Source organism: Sebastes fasciatus, chromosome 20, assembly GCF_043250625.1.
Source record: "Sebastes fasciatus isolate fSebFas1 chromosome 20, fSebFas1.pri, whole genome shotgun sequence".
NCBI lineage: Eukaryota > Metazoa > Chordata > Actinopteri > Perciformes > Sebastidae > Sebastes > Sebastes fasciatus.
In genome coordinates this window covers 12,099,632-12,117,016 of record NC_133814.1, presented here as the reverse complement: position 1 = coordinate 12,117,016, position 17,385 = coordinate 12,099,632, and the positions used below count along the sequence as shown (strand labels likewise).

The 17,385-nt window shown below is 41.0% G+C and overlaps 2 protein-coding genes across 3 annotated transcripts in view; both read right to left on the bottom strand.

The window, feature by feature from the left end:
• Nucleotides 1–1,529: 1,529 nt before the first annotated feature.
• On the bottom strand, nucleotides 1,530–8,344 carry ccdc78 (coiled-coil domain containing 78). 2 transcript variants are annotated; one of them, XM_074620382.1, is made up of 14 exons: nucleotides 8,190–8,344; nucleotides 7,885–8,016; nucleotides 7,283–7,369; nucleotides 5,961–6,317; nucleotides 5,317–5,367; nucleotides 5,111–5,199; nucleotides 4,744–4,822; nucleotides 4,506–4,631; nucleotides 4,222–4,418; nucleotides 3,007–3,181; nucleotides 2,245–2,288; nucleotides 2,087–2,153; nucleotides 1,856–1,956; nucleotides 1,530–1,774 (listed from the first exon to the last, which is right to left on the bottom strand). In XM_074620382.1, exons 1-14 carry the CDS (start codon nucleotides 8,259–8,261, stop codon nucleotides 1,687–1,689), a joined length of 1,665 nt encoding a protein of 554 aa, XP_074476483.1. In that variant the 5' UTR covers nucleotides 8,262–8,344; the 3' UTR covers nucleotides 1,530–1,686. The 2 variants fall into 2 exon arrangements, with proteins under 2 accessions (XP_074476483.1, XP_074476484.1); XM_074620383.1 differs by lacking the exons at nucleotides 1,530–1,774; nucleotides 2,245–2,288.
• Nucleotides 8,345–10,302: 1,958 nt separating this feature from the next.
• The window catches only part of ift140 (intraflagellar transport 140 homolog (Chlamydomonas)), a 28,132-nt gene continuing 21,049 nt past the window's right edge, over nucleotides 10,303–17,385 (bottom strand). The window contains exons 19-30 of the mRNA XM_074619258.1: nucleotides 16,428–16,605; nucleotides 15,848–16,038; nucleotides 15,648–15,743; nucleotides 15,397–15,529; nucleotides 14,685–14,828; nucleotides 14,390–14,518; nucleotides 14,030–14,212; nucleotides 13,730–13,933; nucleotides 12,625–12,837; nucleotides 12,183–12,349; nucleotides 11,919–12,060; nucleotides 10,303–11,627 (exon numbers count right to left, since the gene is read on the bottom strand). Coding sequence (XP_074475359.1) covers nucleotides 11,451–11,627; nucleotides 11,919–12,060; nucleotides 12,183–12,349; nucleotides 12,625–12,837; nucleotides 13,730–13,933; nucleotides 14,030–14,212; nucleotides 14,390–14,518; nucleotides 14,685–14,828; nucleotides 15,397–15,529; nucleotides 15,648–15,743; nucleotides 15,848–16,038; nucleotides 16,428–16,605 — 1,957 coding nt within the window. The 3' untranslated portion in view covers nucleotides 10,303–11,450. The remainder of the gene's footprint in view (nucleotides 11,628–11,918; nucleotides 12,061–12,182; nucleotides 12,350–12,624; nucleotides 12,838–13,729; nucleotides 13,934–14,029; nucleotides 14,213–14,389; nucleotides 14,519–14,684; nucleotides 14,829–15,396; nucleotides 15,530–15,647; nucleotides 15,744–15,847; nucleotides 16,039–16,427; nucleotides 16,606–17,385) is intronic.

Genomic DNA, 17,385 nt, shown 5'->3' with positions numbered 1-17,385 from the left:
AAACCGATTTCTCGTATGTAGGTTTGGGGGTTTGGGTGATAAATGCCACTGGAACTGTCTGCATTTTGGTTTGAGAAAATGAGGAACTCACTGTCATTATTAAGTTTTTAATCAATTAGATTTCGAACTAAACTTGTCAAAAGCCACAATCTTCTGGTTGTTTCACTGAAGTCTGAACAGATGTTTCATATTAGATTAACAGCAGATGATATCACCAACCACTCCTATATAAAATGGGACTTTTTTATACTATTTAAACAATATCTTTGTTTGTCTTATTCAACATAGCAGCAAATATTTAAATTAAAGTAGTTTTTTTGTTGCCACATTTATTAGACTAATTTAATATAATATAATCATTATTATGATCAGCATTTGCATCATAATAGTGACCACTTATAGTGGTTAGTAAAAAAGTTGTTCACAGTCCAAGAAGTGAACTTTTCCAAAATGCCATAAATTGGGAAGAAAACTTGGCATGTTGCCTTGGAGACCAGCTGTGGTGCACCAGACTTCACCCTCTACTTGCAATGTTACAGTTTCTACTTATCTACTACTTTTCTTGCTTTTTGTTTACTCAGAGTGCACTTTATTTGTACGAGTTTGCAGAGGCCTCTGCAGGCACGTCGTGTCTTTGTTGGCGGAGCAGCAAAGAACAACCTGGTTTTGATTTTCCCACAGATCTGCCGGTGAGAGGAGTGGTCCCCAGCACCCCGGCGCTTTGGCACAGTGACTATGTTGGCACGGACCCAAGCTGAACACCCCCCACCCCTTTTCCCAGGGCCCTGGGAGTGTAATACATTACTAACAAAATCCCACTTCCCATTCCTCTCAAACTTTCACACCCCTGCTCCCTCCCTCCCACGGCTGGCATGCCCCCTGAAAAGGGGATTGGGGTGACATGCGTATGACTCTTTCCATCTCCTCCACTTTTCCCATCGTTCCCCAGAGTATTTTTATCTTTTTCGACATAAAACATAAATCTTACTGACATTTTTTAACCAAACCTTTCAACGTTTAAAGTACTTTTTCCCAAAAAGGACTTCCCAATGTTAAAGTTATGCCAGCTATGGCAGAAACCCAGCTACCAAAACACACCAGAAAAAAATGCAGAGCCTTTCACTCTTAAATGGATTTAAAGGGAATAGATGCCTATTCACGCCAACACTGAGGTTATAAATATGAACCCTCATTCTGGAAAAAAAAAAAAAGCCTGGTTTGTTTGCGCCACAGTTCTCAGCACGGCATTGAGGGGAAAGTATTCACGGGCGTGTATGTGTCTGGGTAACATGTAATGACATTATTCTCACCAGGGTGACCCCTCATTGTCACCATGCTTTCTTCTCCCGAGCTCGTGAAATTGACATAAGCTTTACAAACATTCCAAGCATTTTTTTCTCAAGGCCGGATTTCTTTGGGGGCCTTTCATAGAGAAAACCACCAGTATGAGTAGCACCACCTAGTGATGGTTTAAACGCACACCATACATATGTTCTCTGGTCAAAAAACAAGGTATTCAGATAGATTCATCCACTTAAAAAGGAATTCAATGTTTTAATTTGAATAATACCACCTTACAATCACTGGTTTGTGTATGATTTCACTTAAATAAATGTTTTAAACTGTGTCATTTTAATATACATTTTAATATATATGACTGGAGTTCAGATTTTGCAGCCAGTTTTCTTAAGGGAGTGATGAATTAGCACTTTGGGTACGCCCGGCGTCCTGTATCCCACTCAGTCTGTATAGATGTGAGATCTCCTCTTTATACCTGCAGGTAGTGGTAAAGCTCAATGTCACGCTCCTCTGAAAGTGAACATTTTATGACTTACACATCGAGCGACTTCCTGACCTGCCCAGGTGGTTATCGAGGTAGTCCTGCAACTCCATCAACTGCGCCTCTGCAACTGTTGCCCTGGTGATGAGAACGGCGCGCTCTTTCTCAAAGCCCACCTGTTTTAAAGAAAGGAAATCAAATCAACCTTCATCACAGAAAATACTTTGTTTCCTCATACTAAAGTTTCTAAGTGAGGTTTGTGTGTGGGATGTAATTTGACATTCCAAAGTTTAAAGTGTTGTTTACCAGTGTAGACTCGGTGATCTCCCTCATCTGTTTCCTTATGTCAGACCAGGATCCCTCGCATGCCGGCCTGATAAAGATTCATATGTCATAACTTTTAATGACACAATCCACAGCTGACCATATTTGTCATTTGGTAAAAATGCAAAACTGAAACTCACTCCTGATGGCTAAATTTCGGAACAGGCATTTTGCGGACAGCCACCTGCAACGGAAACGTCAGGGTGAAGGGTCTTGACTCACCATAAACACATTAATGTATGTAAAACAATGAGGCAATGTAAATCAAAATGTGAAGTGTGTGACATAAACAGAATCTGAGCTGCAATATTTTGCTCCTAAAAAGCAAACAACTGTTATTTTCTATCATGCTTATTTGAAGGTCGGGCTTTCATTCAATTCAATTATTTTTTTTCCCATATAGGGGCTTCATTTGAGGAGGAGGCACACAACTGTGCCGAAAACACATATCTTAACACGTTAAAGGAACAGTTCAACATTTTGGGAAATACATTTCTACTACACCTCTCATATTTGTATGATAAATATGAAGATACATCCAGCAGATGGTTAGCATGAAAACTGGAAACAAAGGGAAACAGGTTGCTCTACTATACAAATTAGCGTATTTCCAAAAAGGCAAACATTTTCTATAAAAACACATCTTAAAATAAACATTAACTGCTGACATTGCTACCATCGATAACATTTAATAACAACAAATTTCACACCCATCAGTTCTGCTACATGATCTGCAGCAGTAAAGCTTTTTGTTGCCGTAGGACACAAACGCTCTGTGTCTTTATAAGGGAAGTAACTATGGACACAAAGAAGAGTCCCCACAGACCAAATACAAGCATTCACCAGACAAAACAAAAGCAGATCAACCCACTTCAAAGCAGCCGTCTTTCTTTGGCGTTTACCTGGTTCTGGGCCGCCTGCAGCTGACCCTCCAGCCTCGCTTTGTCCTGGCGAAGGTGCTGGAGCTCCTTCTCAGTTTCATCTCTGAGCTCGGTCGGCTCCATGCTGAAATTGGCTTCTGGGGGTCCAGGTGCAAGACCGCTCTCCGGTTCGGCCAAGATCTGCTCCCTTTGAACCCTAAAGATCACAGTGTATCGACGTGGCCAGTTACTCCTTATGGATTAACTGGGAATTTGCTCTTGATGGCAGTGCTGGTGACCTACCCCTCAAAATTGTGTTGTGTTTTTGAATTGAATCTCTAATCTTTGCTTTTTTCCCTTTTAAAATACCAAAATTGTTAACCTCTTCAGGCCCCTAAAATATTTCAAAATTCATCATCTCTCAAAGGAAAAACACTCACTTACTCATACATATGCAACCACAGACTCTATATAAGACGTGGATGTAGTCAGCGTGACATCACCCATTGGTTTGTGGACTGCTGTTTTGAAGCCTCAAGTTCGGCAATAAGCCATCGCCATCTTGGCTGTCTCCACCTTGGTTATTTGCAACCAGTGGTGACACGAGAGGGTGGAGCTAAGTACAACCGACCACTGAATGAGACACTTTTAGGCGACCAAAAAGGTTATAATTAACTTTCATGAACTGAAAATACACCGTGAAAGGGTTAAAGTTGTAAGACGAAAACACGGACAACTCCCACACCGGACAACGCCCTGGTAGCGATCTGTCAATCACAAGGTAGCCATGCCCTAAAGCATCCCCTGCTTTATGGTCTATTTGACTCTAAATGGGACCATTCAAGAAGACTTGAAACTAGCCATTGAAACCATAAACTCATGTTTACAATGTTTACTGAGGTAATAAATCAAGTGAGAAATAGGATCATTATCTTCTATACTTCTATACAGTCAGACTTCTGTATAGGAGTCGCCCCCTGCTGGCTATTAGAAAGAATGCAAAATGAAGGCACTTCCTCATTGGCTTCACTTCTCAGACACCCGAGTTGCCCACTATATGCAACTTGTTATGAGGGGTCACAAGTAGACATGGCATTATATCAAGGAGTCATAAGCAAAAAAGGTTGGGAAACATGTAGTGAGTAGTAGCACGTTTTTGGAGCATGATTATGGAATAGGTATAAACACTGAAAAGCAGGACATAAAAAGACACATACCTGTGTCTCAACGAACAGTAAAGCGCACAGGAAGTCTCACCTGTATGCAATAAGGAGAGCATGATGGGTCTTGGTGATCTTCTGAAGCCTCTTCTTATATGAGCGAGCAGCAAAGGCGAGCTGTTCCTCCCTGACCCTGTAGGATGAACGAACATCCTGGAGCATGCGGTCCACGTGTGCTCTCATCTTAGAAGTCTCCGAAGGGCTTTTACTGTCTCCAAGTGCGTCAATGTACTCCTAAATGAAAGGCATACAGACGGATATTGTGTTAGACATTGTTCCGCAACGCTTTTTAGACATGCTTGTGTGAGCACTGCAACTCACAGCTGAGTCCTGTAAATAGTACACGAGCCTCACACGGTATTCCTCATTCAGCTCTTTGACCTGAAGCTGCAGCTTCGAGTTCTCTTCTTCTACCTCTCTCACTTGGCTTTGAGAGCACATCAGGGCCTTGAACAGAAATAACAAACATGACACATTTCCATCAAGTGAACATTCATTTAGAGGTTGCAAAACAGTGATAGTGTCTACATCATTTGAGTATGGGATTGTTCATGCTCACCCCCCTCTGCTCAGATAGTTTGTGCTGGCGATTACGGATCACTCTCTTGTTCTCCTGCTGCTCTTTGCCCATTTCCACCCTGATGACCAAACACAGGCTCAACAACAAGAGAGTAGCGACCAAAATCCACATCACAGGGGCAACGCAAAGAGACCACATCACACACACACAGCAAATAAAGCCAAAGCTTAGAACTAAAATCAAAGAGGGGGACCACAGAGCAGATGCGCGAAGGATGAACACTGGGAAATATACATCCTGATCCTGATGGGTTTGGCCGTTTGATGACTGGAAATGGAAAGATAATGATGTTTCATCTTAACTAAGCCTGTGCATGAGTAAATGACAAACATCCTCTGGGCCTCACACTTTCTCCTCCAGTTTCCTCTGCTGCAACTCGTAGCTGTTCTTCATTTTCTCCAGCATGTCTTTGATCTCATCTTGGTTTCCAAGTAGCTATGTGAGAGAGCATATGAGCAAATGGGTAAAGGAGGTAAGTTGGTTTAATGATCCCAGTATATGTTGGCCACGGTTCTCAAGAATGATATATATGTTTTGTACAAAAATACTTACGTTTTTTTCCATAGTTTTTTGCTCGTTTTCCAAAGCTTCCAGATCCTCAAGCTGTAAATACAATGATGAATAAAAATTTTAAATAAAACAATGGCAAGTATAATATTTAAAATTGAAGATTTAATTCACCCCAAATTCAAAAGTTTTTGGAAGTCAAAAGAAAAGTTTTTTTTGCCTCCAAAAACACATTTGCACATTTCTTGCACGACTTTGTCTGGGAGTAGAACATGGGAACTTATGTGGGAAATATTACTTTTGTGTACCCAAAGGTACAGTAAATCATGTTGCAATGGTTGCATGAACTGTTTGAAGATATGTGAGAAACATGATCCTCACAAGACAAATTTAGTTTTATCGTTTTATACACGGACGAGAACATGTTCTGCTTATGTTGGAGTTGAATGACATTTTTCTTTTGGATAGCCGAGATGGGACTAACATGATCTATGTTTGGTTTTCCAACAAAACTGAGTAGTTTCAATATTGACAACATTTTAATTCTGGTGTGGACAGCTACATGAGCCCCCAAAGTTCCAGGAACTATGGAGTGATGTGGACTTAATTCAGGAATTAAACTAGGAACTAAAAGTCCCTTTTGCCCATTCCTATTTGCATTTCCTCTGCATCTGAAGAAACGGTCTCACCTTGACTCTGTTAAGTGACATGCGGCTGATCAAGGCCCGCACCCTGTCCAGCTCACCGTGCAAGCCCTGGGTGGTGCTCTTCACGCTCTGCTGCTGCTCCTCCAGCTCGCTACGGAGGGCGTCCTGGGCCTTGGCCAGTGCCAGCAGCTCAGCGCTCAGCTCTTCAGTCTGGGCCAGCTCTTCATCACGGGCATTAGCCAGAGTTACGTAGCTCTTCCTCAGCGTGGCGTACTCCTCTGTCAGGTCTCGGCCGCTCTTCTCTCCCACTTTCAGGAGAGCCTCAGCAGACCGGAGTTCCCTGAACAAGTTGTCTCGCTCCATCTCAAGCTCTGTTATTCCTCCGGCTTGGTTCAATATCTAACAAGGGGAAAGAAAGTGCAGCACAGAGATAGCCTCAGTGATTCATGTTTAGGGTGACCAGATCCCAACAAACCAAATGTGGGACAAAGAGTATGTTTCTGTGGGCCATGTTACCAAGGCTGAGAGGTAGTCTACAATTCTGATATAATGACTATCTAACTTATAAACATTTCTATTCTGCCCCTTATCTTGTAACATCTCAATGCTTTGCCCGAATGCATCCATAGATCAACACATCTCTTTTTGAGCAGCACATTTCTTGTGAGACTCACATGAACTGTGTCGCTTCATGTCGCATTCCCCCCTGTGTGAAATTGAAAAATAACTGTGAAATTTCACAGAAAATGAGAATCGTCTTCTACTGGCTTATAAATACTTATAAGTATAGTTTAACTGTCTTTGTTGTGGCTGCTCTTCCTTTTCTTTGTGGTAGTTTCCATCATATTCCGCCTAAATCTGCATAGCTTGTGACTATGCGGTGACTTGCAATTTTCTCCGTTGGGCATAGTGTTAACAAAGACGGTGAAATGTAAACCTGCACTTGACCCACTTGTGCACAGTTTGACAGCAAACAGCCCTGTGATGACAGCTTTCCCTGCTTTCTTCACAGATTTAAAAAAAAAAAAAAACGTCTGTCCTGCAGTGGTTTGACTTTTGAAAACTAGAGCCAATGAAAATGTGGGACATCATCTCAATATGTGGGATGTGGGATAAAAAATGCTGTGCAGTCCCTCATAAAGTGGGACACCTGGTCACCCTATTCAGGATCACACTGTATGAGGGCATGTCGAGGAGAGTTAACCCATAAAAACTCAATTTAAACCGCCCAAAAAAAGGTTTTCCCAAACCTTTTTAGGCTTATTATTACATATTCTTGTCCTAAAATCCTCACTGATCAAATAAAGGCTACATTTCACCCACTTTTTTATTCACCTCTAAATCACTTAAAGCAAACCCCTCACCTTGTTTTTCAGCTCAAACCTCTCTTCTTCAAACTGCTCTCTCAGCTTGTTTGTCTGGATTTTCTCCTCCACAAGCTCCTTAGATATCTGAAAGATGAGACACAGGGAACACAACTTCCTCTGGTTTCTACACTGAACAGATACACAGAACTTGTAGTTCATACAAATATGGAACACCAAAATACATGTTGTCAAGAGCTCGTTATCTTTAGAACATTTTAAAAGGAAATTATCATCACATTTAATTCATGATGTCTATTTATCTTTTGATAGGTTTAGATATATTTTCTTTTCTTCTGTACTGATTTTTTTTGTATTTATTTCATTGTTTTTATTGGATTGTTTTCCACTGTTTGGTTCAGTTTTTCTGGACATTTTATGTACTTCTTGTTGTTGTTTAACTTTTGTTGTATTTTTTAAAATTAGGTTAGTTTAGATCTTTCTTCCTTTTTATTGTTTTCCTTTGTATAAGCCTGTATGGCTTCTTGACCTCTCCTTTAATTAACTGGATTTTGTGCAGTTTTATATATGTGCAAATAAATAAATAATAACAAAATATAAATACTGTATATATAATGCTTCACATAGCTCATGAACTCTACCTTGAGTTTGTCCTCTTCACTCTTGACCAGCCTGCAGGACAGGTCTGTGTTGGAGCTGGCCAGGTGGCCCAGTCTGCTCTCCAGGTAGCCCACTTTGGTGAAAATGCGTTCATTTTTGTCACGCAGCTGCAACTAAAAGTGAGGTGAACAGAAAACAAACTTTACTGGAATGAGAAGACAAAGGCACATTGGGCAGCTAGTTTACTTCAGAAACATATTAACTTTATAGCCCAAACTGACCTTTCTCAGGAGTGACAAATGCGTATAACCCTGCATATGATGACTGACTAGTGCATTTTACTTACATTTTCTCCTGTCAGAGCCTGAAGTTGCTCCTGAAGTTCATCTGAAGTTGTCTGGTGCTCCTGTGTGTCCATCTTTACTCAACTGTTAACAGCTGTTTAAGTTACTGACTGTATCCACCAGCAACATGTTGCCATGGCTCCACAACACAGAAACAACTGTTGTTGTTGTTTCTCTCTTTTTTTTTTGCATACTTTATTTAATAGGACAAGGAATAGAGTCAGTGTGTCTTTTGGTTATTTGATTTTCCTTTCACAACCGGATATTAAAAAAAAAAAAAAAATATTGGTTTGAAAATACAAAAAATAAAAGTGAAATACAAGGCGTTTTTCTTTATCAGGCTCAAAAAGGGGATGAACTAAACTTTAAAAAACGGGTTGATTTTCAATTTCTATTTCTAAAAACAAAAAATAAAATCACTATAAGACAAAAACGAAAAAAACGCCACGTTTTTTCATATTCTGCGACCGGAAGTTGTTTGTAAATTATTGCTTACATGTGATTTATTTATTTTTTCAAACTAAAAAAACAAAACTCTTCAGCAAAATGTACTTCAGCCACTTCTTCAGTGGTCTCAGGTTGGTAAAATGTCATTGACAGCAGTGCCATCTTGTGACTACAGTTGGAAACGACTAGGATTGATAGACCAACATGTCACTGTAAAGATCATTGTATATCAGTGGTAACTATGACTTAATGTTATGGTTAAATAATGACCTGGGAGTGACAGGCTTACATATTTGGAGAACTTAAAGGTCCCATATCGTGCTCATTTTCAGGTTCATACTTGTATTTTGTGTTACTACTGGAACATGTTTACATGCTGTAATGTTAAAAAAACAACTTTATTTTCCTCATACTGTGAGCCTGAATATACCTGTTTTCACCCTCTGTCTTAAACGCTCCGTTTTAGCGCATTTTGACGGAATTGCAACAGAATTGAGTTGCTAGGCAACAGCTTGGGTCCATGTGTTCTTCCTGTCAGCTGATGACATTCACATACACTGCAACCAGGAAATAAACTGGGACACATTTAATGTGTACGTTTAAAGTTGTGTCAAGGGTCTAAATATTGTATATTCGTGACATCACGAATGGGCATAAAAAGACAGCTTGTTTCAAATGCAGAGTTTCTGAATACGGGCTGTGTGTATTTCCCTGTGGATTGAGTGTTTCGATACTTTCACAGTATTTATATAGGACTTAAACCTGCTCTATAATAAAAAAACATGAAAATCTCACTTTTTTATAATAAGGGACCTTTAATAAAAACCGAACAATAGGCCTTTCCACGGAAGACATTAGACTTGTCACAGTAGGTAAATCAAAGGTGTAAATAATAAAATTAGTGATGGCCGAATTCCATTTAGCTGCTGTGATATCAGGGCAGCGGTGCTGGAATGAGTTTTCAATCTGGTGCAATTTGAGAACAAAATTATGAGGCTAAATCTATGACGAACTTAGTAAACAATTTAATCATAAAGTTTGTATGGTTATGAATGCCGATAGCAAAAAGTCACACAGCATTTAAGCATGATAAACGAGACAGGGTGCCGACATCGCAGCAGAATCTTCACACTGAGGACAGTCGCACCGGGGCCCCCGTCCCTCCCCACAGGGAGCCCTCAACGGCCCCGGGCAGCGGCGAGGTCCAGGCGACGGGTGCTGTAAAACTTACGGCCGGCCCTTTCCAAGCAGAACTCGGTCACGGCGCACCAGACGATGCTCCCGGCGAGGGCCAGCCCACTAGTTGAGAGGTGTAAAACAATTTCCGATTCATTATGAAACTGCAGTGGGCTGGATGTCAGATCACTTTGATTTCATTTCAATTAGGCTACATGATGGTTAATTTTGATTGGATGAAGATCCACAGCACACTCTGCTCAGCCGATTACAAAATGTGGATAAATATATATATTATTCAGTACTGTTTTACTGGGCATCAACCTCGTGTTTACGCACGTAATGTCGCACGTAAACGCTTCAGTTCCGGTTATGGTTACGTGAAACACAGCTGAGATGGAGCCCTGCTGCACAGATTAAAATGAGAGCACATCTGTAGAGTAAAAACACTTCTGACACCCTCCAGTTTAGACACACACAGAGTGGACAGGAATGATTGAAATGTCTTTTTAACGTGTTTGAATATAGGGGCATTTGCGGGAATACAGTGATTTGCGACCTTAAAAAGAAAGTTGGACAGGGCTGTAAAGTGGGGGGGCCAATTGCCCCCCCACTTTTGGTGCCCACGTGTCAGGATCCTGGCAAACTGTCACTCTCACTGGAACACTTGAATAGAAGGGATCCATCATTAGTGTTAGTACTATGACAAGTCAAAATGTCTATCTAGGCCAGCTTCACCAGTCTGTTTGGTCTACTATAGTTTAATACAAACCTATCAATATGAAAACCACTACTGATATAAAACCTTTCAGGCCATAGAGGGAAATTTAACTTGAAAAATGTTTTATTATAGCAACTTTTCAATGTATAGGAACAATGCATTGTATTGTAAAACACAATTCACATATGCAAAGTAGAAATCGACTCACAAGTTATCAAAAATAGCTGAAAAACGCTTTACAGAGATATGACTTTTGACACTGAGAGGATATTTAATACATTAATTGAATAAAAAATACATTGTACTAAACGCATATAAACCACACAATCAGATCTGGGGATGAATCTATAACAAACAGCACAAATTTAGATATAAAATTCAGGTTAAAGGCGATTAATCTGTATTCATCAATTCTGCAGCTGTACAATTAATCCAGGATTGAAGGTAGAATATTTAATTTAATGTAGACGTTTTCTTTACAGATCATAAGTTAAGGATTACTCGTGTTCAACATTTTGAAAAATAGGATGGACATTTTAATGTATTGCAGGTCAAAATATGAGGTAGGAGACATCCTCTCAGGTCAACTGTCTTAATGAGTATGGAAGATTTTTAAAAAGCCTCATGTGGTCTTGGTGTAGCGTTCTCTTCCCCCCGTCTCTTCTGTCTTTGCTCCACAGTGTTTGTCCATGTATTTGATAATTAAGTGCCTTCTATTACAACCGATTACTGTGCTCGTTTTACAAACGTGACTTGTGTTCGTAACTCTGACGCCAACTGCACAGTCGTTCCCGGTCTGACAAAGTGCAGACTATTCATGCGCTTCAAAATAAGAATTCTTCATACACATGAATAAAGATTCCAAATATATGAAAATATATTATATTGTTTCACAAAATACAAAAATCATCAGTGAGACTTAAGATAGATTTAAGTCCTCCTCCACTTCATCCTCCTTCCCACTGTGCCTGCTATCACCATGATCCATGGTCATACCCATCTCTTTTTGCAGGGACTCTAGGCTGGCCTGGCTGATATAGTACCTGACGTTCTGCGACGGCAAAAGCTTCTGGAGCTCCTCCAGCTTACGGTAGGCCTGGAGAAGAAAGACGGAAAAGAGAGATGTAAATCTCTTTTTTTCTTTAAAAAACAAAAGCCCAACGGAGAAAATTGCGAGTCACCGCAAAGTCACAAGTTATGCAGAATTAGGCGGAATATGATGGAAACTACCACAAAGAAAAGGAAGAGCAGCTACAATCTGACAGGACATCAACTTACAATTGAGATGATTTGACATTGAACACGTTCTTTGACAGGATGCAGATATTGTCTTTTACCAAAGTGTCATTTCACTTGATAAAAAAGCTAGAAAAAAAATGATAGTCACCACTTGGAAGTTGCCTTGCTGACAGTGGTGCTCCACCAGGAAACCGAATGCGTCTCCGATCCTGACTGCAGGGTCCAACTCCGGCTCCTCCAGCAAGGCTTCACATAATCGCACCGCCTCATCAGCATCCTCCGTGTACAACCTGCAGACAAAAGCTCAAAACCTCAGATGAAGGTCACAGTAATAATTACCCACAAGAAAATTTAGGAAAAAAGAGGGACTTCCTAAGTTACAAAAGAGAACAAATATGAGTTATATTCTTACCTGCGTGCGTGGACAAACTTCTTGATCAGGGTGATTCTATTCTGCAGATCAGCCAGTCTCACTTCCTGTGGTCCTGTTGAAGAGTCCTTTGCTTTTGAGAGGCACTTGAACGCCTCAGTCAAAGCATCTAGAGCCTTCTCATAGTTCTGGTAATCATCAATCTCCACCTTAACAATGGTAAACAAGAGCAGCACACATACACTGTTATTTGAAACGTATGTTTTGCCTGGATTGACGTTGCAACAAATGACATATCGCCAGAAGCAGAATTTCTATGTTGAAACAACTGCATTTATCCTACAGAACATCCTTGTTGTCATTTAAGACAGCCCTAAATCTAACAGACTTCTTCTGAAATGTTTATTGTCAACTCATAACCAGACAAGTACCAATAATAAACACCATGAAATGGGCAGATATTTTGTAGGACGTATTGCTCTACCTGACCACAGGCTTCATAGAAGCCAGCCAGCAGGTCGGGTGCCCTGCCTTTAGTGTAGAAATCGATGATTGTCTTCAAGATCTCTGGATTTTTCCGCCAGTCCAGAGATTGGAGGTAGTTGGCGGCCATGATGAAAAGCTTCTTCTGACGACAAACGTTGGCGAAGACAACTATTTTCTCTGTGTCGCCCGACTTGAGGAGTGCCCTCATGGCCTGTTTAGAAAAAAATACATTGAAACATTAATAAGGTTTAACACTGTCCTCTTTTGACTTGCATGTGCATGTATTTGTGTGTGTATATGTATTGCACATAGGGCTGTCATTTGATTCAAATATTTAATCACGATTAATCGCATGACTGTCCATGATTAATCGCGATTAATTGCAAATTAATCACACATTTTTATCTGCTCAAAATGTACCTTAAAGGGAGATTTGTCAAGTATTTAATACTCTTATCAACATGGGAGTGGGCAAATATGCTTGCTTTATGCAAATGTATGTATATATTTATTATTGGAAATCAATTAACAACACAAAACAATGATAAATATTGTCCAGAAACCCTCACAGGTACTGCATTTAGCATTAAAAAAATATGCTCAAATCATAACATGTCAAACTGCAGCCCAACAGGCAACAACAGCTGTCAGTGTGTCAGTGTGCTGACTTGAATATGACTTGCCCAAAACTGCATGTGATTATCATAAAGTGGGCATGTCTGTAAAGGGGAGACTCGTGGGTACCCATAGAACCCATTTTCATTCACATATCTTGAGGACAGAGGTCAAGGGACCCCTTTGAAAACGGCCATGCCAGTTTTTCCTCGCTAAAATGTTGCGTAAGTTTGGAGCGTTATTTAACCTCCTTCGTGACACGCTAGTATGACATAGTTGGTACCAATGAATCCCTTAGGTTTTTCTAGTTTCATATGACACCAGTATCTTCACTCTGCCTGCTACAACCTTCAAAAGATTGATTGCATTAATGCGTTAAAGAACTTTAGTGGCGTTGAAATGAATTTGTGTGAACGTGTTATTATCACGTTAGCTTTGACAGACCTAATTGCACATGTTGGTGATGCCAGATGACACCACAGCATTACCTTGGGCTTGTTGCCCGCCTGTATGTATTTCTTGGTGGCCAGGTGGTAATTTCCCTGACGCATGCAGCAGTCGGCTATCCCGTCCATTAGCTCCTTTCGGGCCTCTTCAGACAAGTCTTTTGATTCAGTAACAGTCATCCTCTCTGCCAGCTCCTCTGTGATGGTCAAGCTCTGGGTCACACACAACTCCAGGGCTTGATTGTACTTTGTTCATACACAAACGAAAAGACACACACATTAAGTACGCACATATGAAGTGATATTTCCATGAATAGGTGCTGATGTATCACAAACAGGTACCTTCTTGGCTGCTACCAGTAACTCCACAGCCTTATCATACTGTGAATGGGTGATGAAGAAGTCAGAGCAGCGAGCCAGGAGGGCCGGGTCAGAGTGATCATCCAGATCCTCAGCGATCAATTGGAGTGCAGAGAACTGCTGGGTGGCAAAGGCCAACTCCAGAGCTTTGGAGACGTAACCAGCCTACAGTGGAGGGATGAGCAAGAAAAAACAAAACATACCGCTGTAACAAAAACAGTATTTCACCCATCAACATAGTTCAGTTTATATATATGGTGCATCGCTGCCTCCTTGTGGAATGATCTAGAATGATATAGAATGCATCAACCTCAGTCATTCAGAAAAAGTATGTGAGGGAACCTTGTGGTAGAGTGTGACAGCTCGGTCCATGTGGGTTTCTTTCTCCTCGTAGTAACAGGCGGCCTCCATCATGTCCTCTGCGTTACTGAGCAGAGCCAGATTCATCAGCTGGTCATCCAGTCCGTTCTCCTGTTTAGACACGACATAGACAAGTCAACAACCCACTGAGAGAAAGACTGAAGCACAGCAACAACAATGTATAACAAACATGTTAGAAAAATATAGAATATTCAGCATAAATACCTGTACGTTGGGTATTCACAGAGATTTCTAACTATGCAGTGGAGTGCTTTACCTTACAAAGTCGTATGGCATTGTTGTAGGCCTGAGCTCGTGTGTAGAAGTGGACAGCCTGTTTGATATCTTCATGGCCCTCATAGTGTCTGGCCAGGTGGTATGACGCTGCCCTGTCGCCTGTTTCATTGGCTATCTCAGATGCCTGGTATGACAAACAAATACATTCTTACATTTATGGACAACTCACTATATCAATATTATTAATGTATGTTTATTACTGAAATACGTGCCTATGGATCAAGTGCAAATAATGAGTTAAAGAGGACCTATTATGCTTTTGGGCTTTCTTCCCTTTCCTTTAGTGTGTTATATAGTTTTTTGTGCATGTAAAAGGTCTGTGAAGTTACAAAGCCCAAAGTCCACGCCAAAGGGAGTTAATCTCCCCCACAGAAACACTGATCCTGAACTACCTGAAACGCCTTGCTTGAAGTCCTGCCTTTTCTTCCGTAACATGGTGATGTCACCAAGTAACACATTTGCATAATACCTGCGTAGCGGAAAAATAAAGCATGTAAACATGTTCTAGTAGAAGCCCAAAATACAAGTATGAACCTGAAAATAAGCACAATAGGTCCTCTTTAAATCACCATATCTATATTTGAAATAAAGTGAATTTCTTGTGTGCAACACCCCGAATGAGTAAAATGTAATCATCTTCAATAAAATGAATAATAAGTGTTACATGACACCCCTAATACAAACTGAGTCACCTTCTGAATGTTCCCCATGTAGCAGTGGACTCGAACCAGGGAGAGGTAATCCTGGGCACTTTCATAGAAACGCAACGCCGAATCCATGTCTGAGCGGCTCTCCAGGTACTGGGCCCACCACTTATAGACGTTCCTGGATGGATAAGATGATAGGACTGATGTTTAAATGTAACTTAGTGTATGCATATAATTTAGTATGATATGCTCTTCCGATGACAAGGTTTTTCCCACAAGAGAAACTCTGGACTTACTTATCTTTGATTTTGTTAACGTAGATCTCAAGAGACGATGTGTCATCCTGGAGCATTCTGGGCACTTCCACCCTGTGTGTGTCTGAATTCTCATAGCTGTAACAACAGGGCTGACAATCACACTTTGTTTCCATGTCACAAATACTAAAATGCAAAACTACTACATCATTGACATAAAACCACAACAGATTCGGTCTTACTATGTGACGGCCAGGGTCTTGTCGCCCATGGACTCCAGGTATTTGGCATAATTGTAGTAGGTGGTGCGCAGGTGGATGCGATCGTGGTTCTCCGCTGTTTCTAAAGCTTGCTGCCATTGGCCAGAAGCCTGGTAGAAGCGGTTCAGCAGGTCATAGCGTTGACAGCTCTTGTACAACTTTTCTGCATCTTCCTATTGGAGGACAGGAAAAGATGATGGAAGGATAAATGGGTTTTGGTGCGGAAAGTCCCGGTGTCTTTGTGTGGTGCACTGCTTGGACCTAAAATGAGGACGTGTTGTTTATAGCCAAAGGATGTGGCATTATGTGACGGTGACTACGGTTTTGGGGTTATTTGTCCGGGGTTTTTTGTTCTGTTTGTGAATGTGTGTTGTATTTCTCGGAATAAAAAAAAATTCTGACAGAAAGAACGGCTGAATAAAAGAAAGAATAGTACGTCACTAAATAAACATTTCATGTCATATTTTCAATTTCAAATGCCTTAATGTCAAATTAAAGCTAAACTAATTGTGAGTGAGGCATTCTCAACGCTCATTTACACTCGAACACTTGAATATCTTACCACCATGCCGAGCTGAATGGCCAACATAGCCACTTGGGCCTCTGGCTCAGGCTCAGCCTCCGCCTCCCTCAGTGCTTTTGCTGCCCTGGCATTTCCCATATTCCCAAGGCACACGCGTGCCACATCCAGGCGGCGGGTTTTCACACACATCCGTGCCATGTTTTCCCATACCGCTTTACTACAGAGAAAAGAGAAATGGCTTGTTTGCGAGGACAATGTGCAGCTCACCGCATTGGTATTTTATTATTCAACAGTGAAAACAATTCCATTGGTATGTGTGTAAAAGTAGTGACAAAGCTGTCCCAAATATGTAAATACCTTTTGGTCTCACAGACCAGACCTCTAGTATTATTTCAACATTTAGCACAATATAAGAAATGGCCACAAAAGACCTCCAAACACTGATATAAGTATGGAGATACAAGAATGTGTGCAGGACTTTAACACAAAGCGTCAGGCGTGCTTTCTATCTCTGTCTTTCCCTTTTGTCCTGCTGACGTAAATCAGCCCCTTCTACCCCCTTTTCTTTTGCTTCAATTCCAATTTTAAGATTCCACAGCCATCTGGTCTCTATTTGCGTCCGCCTCCCTCCTCCTTGCTTTAGCTGATACAGATGTGGGCTGTTTATTAAAGTTAGGCAACAGGAAATACCCCAAATCTTTAGGGGCCCTGCTATAAGCGGCGGGAATGGAAGACAAGTGAAGAAAAAGAAAGCAAGAGTAAGAACGGTTCGCCAAAATCTTGCTCTATATGGTCACAGAAAAACCAACCCTGAAAATGAAATGTGAGATACTTGAGAAAAAATAAAGCTAGCGCTGCACACAGGGCGGCAAGATCTAGAGAGCCAGAATAGGAAAGACAAGAGAAGGAACAGGTCTACATTTGGCCCCTCTTCCCATCCTCTTTTCCTCTCAGGAAACACATCCTGTTGCTGGCCGACTGCGGCGGCCAATATGTT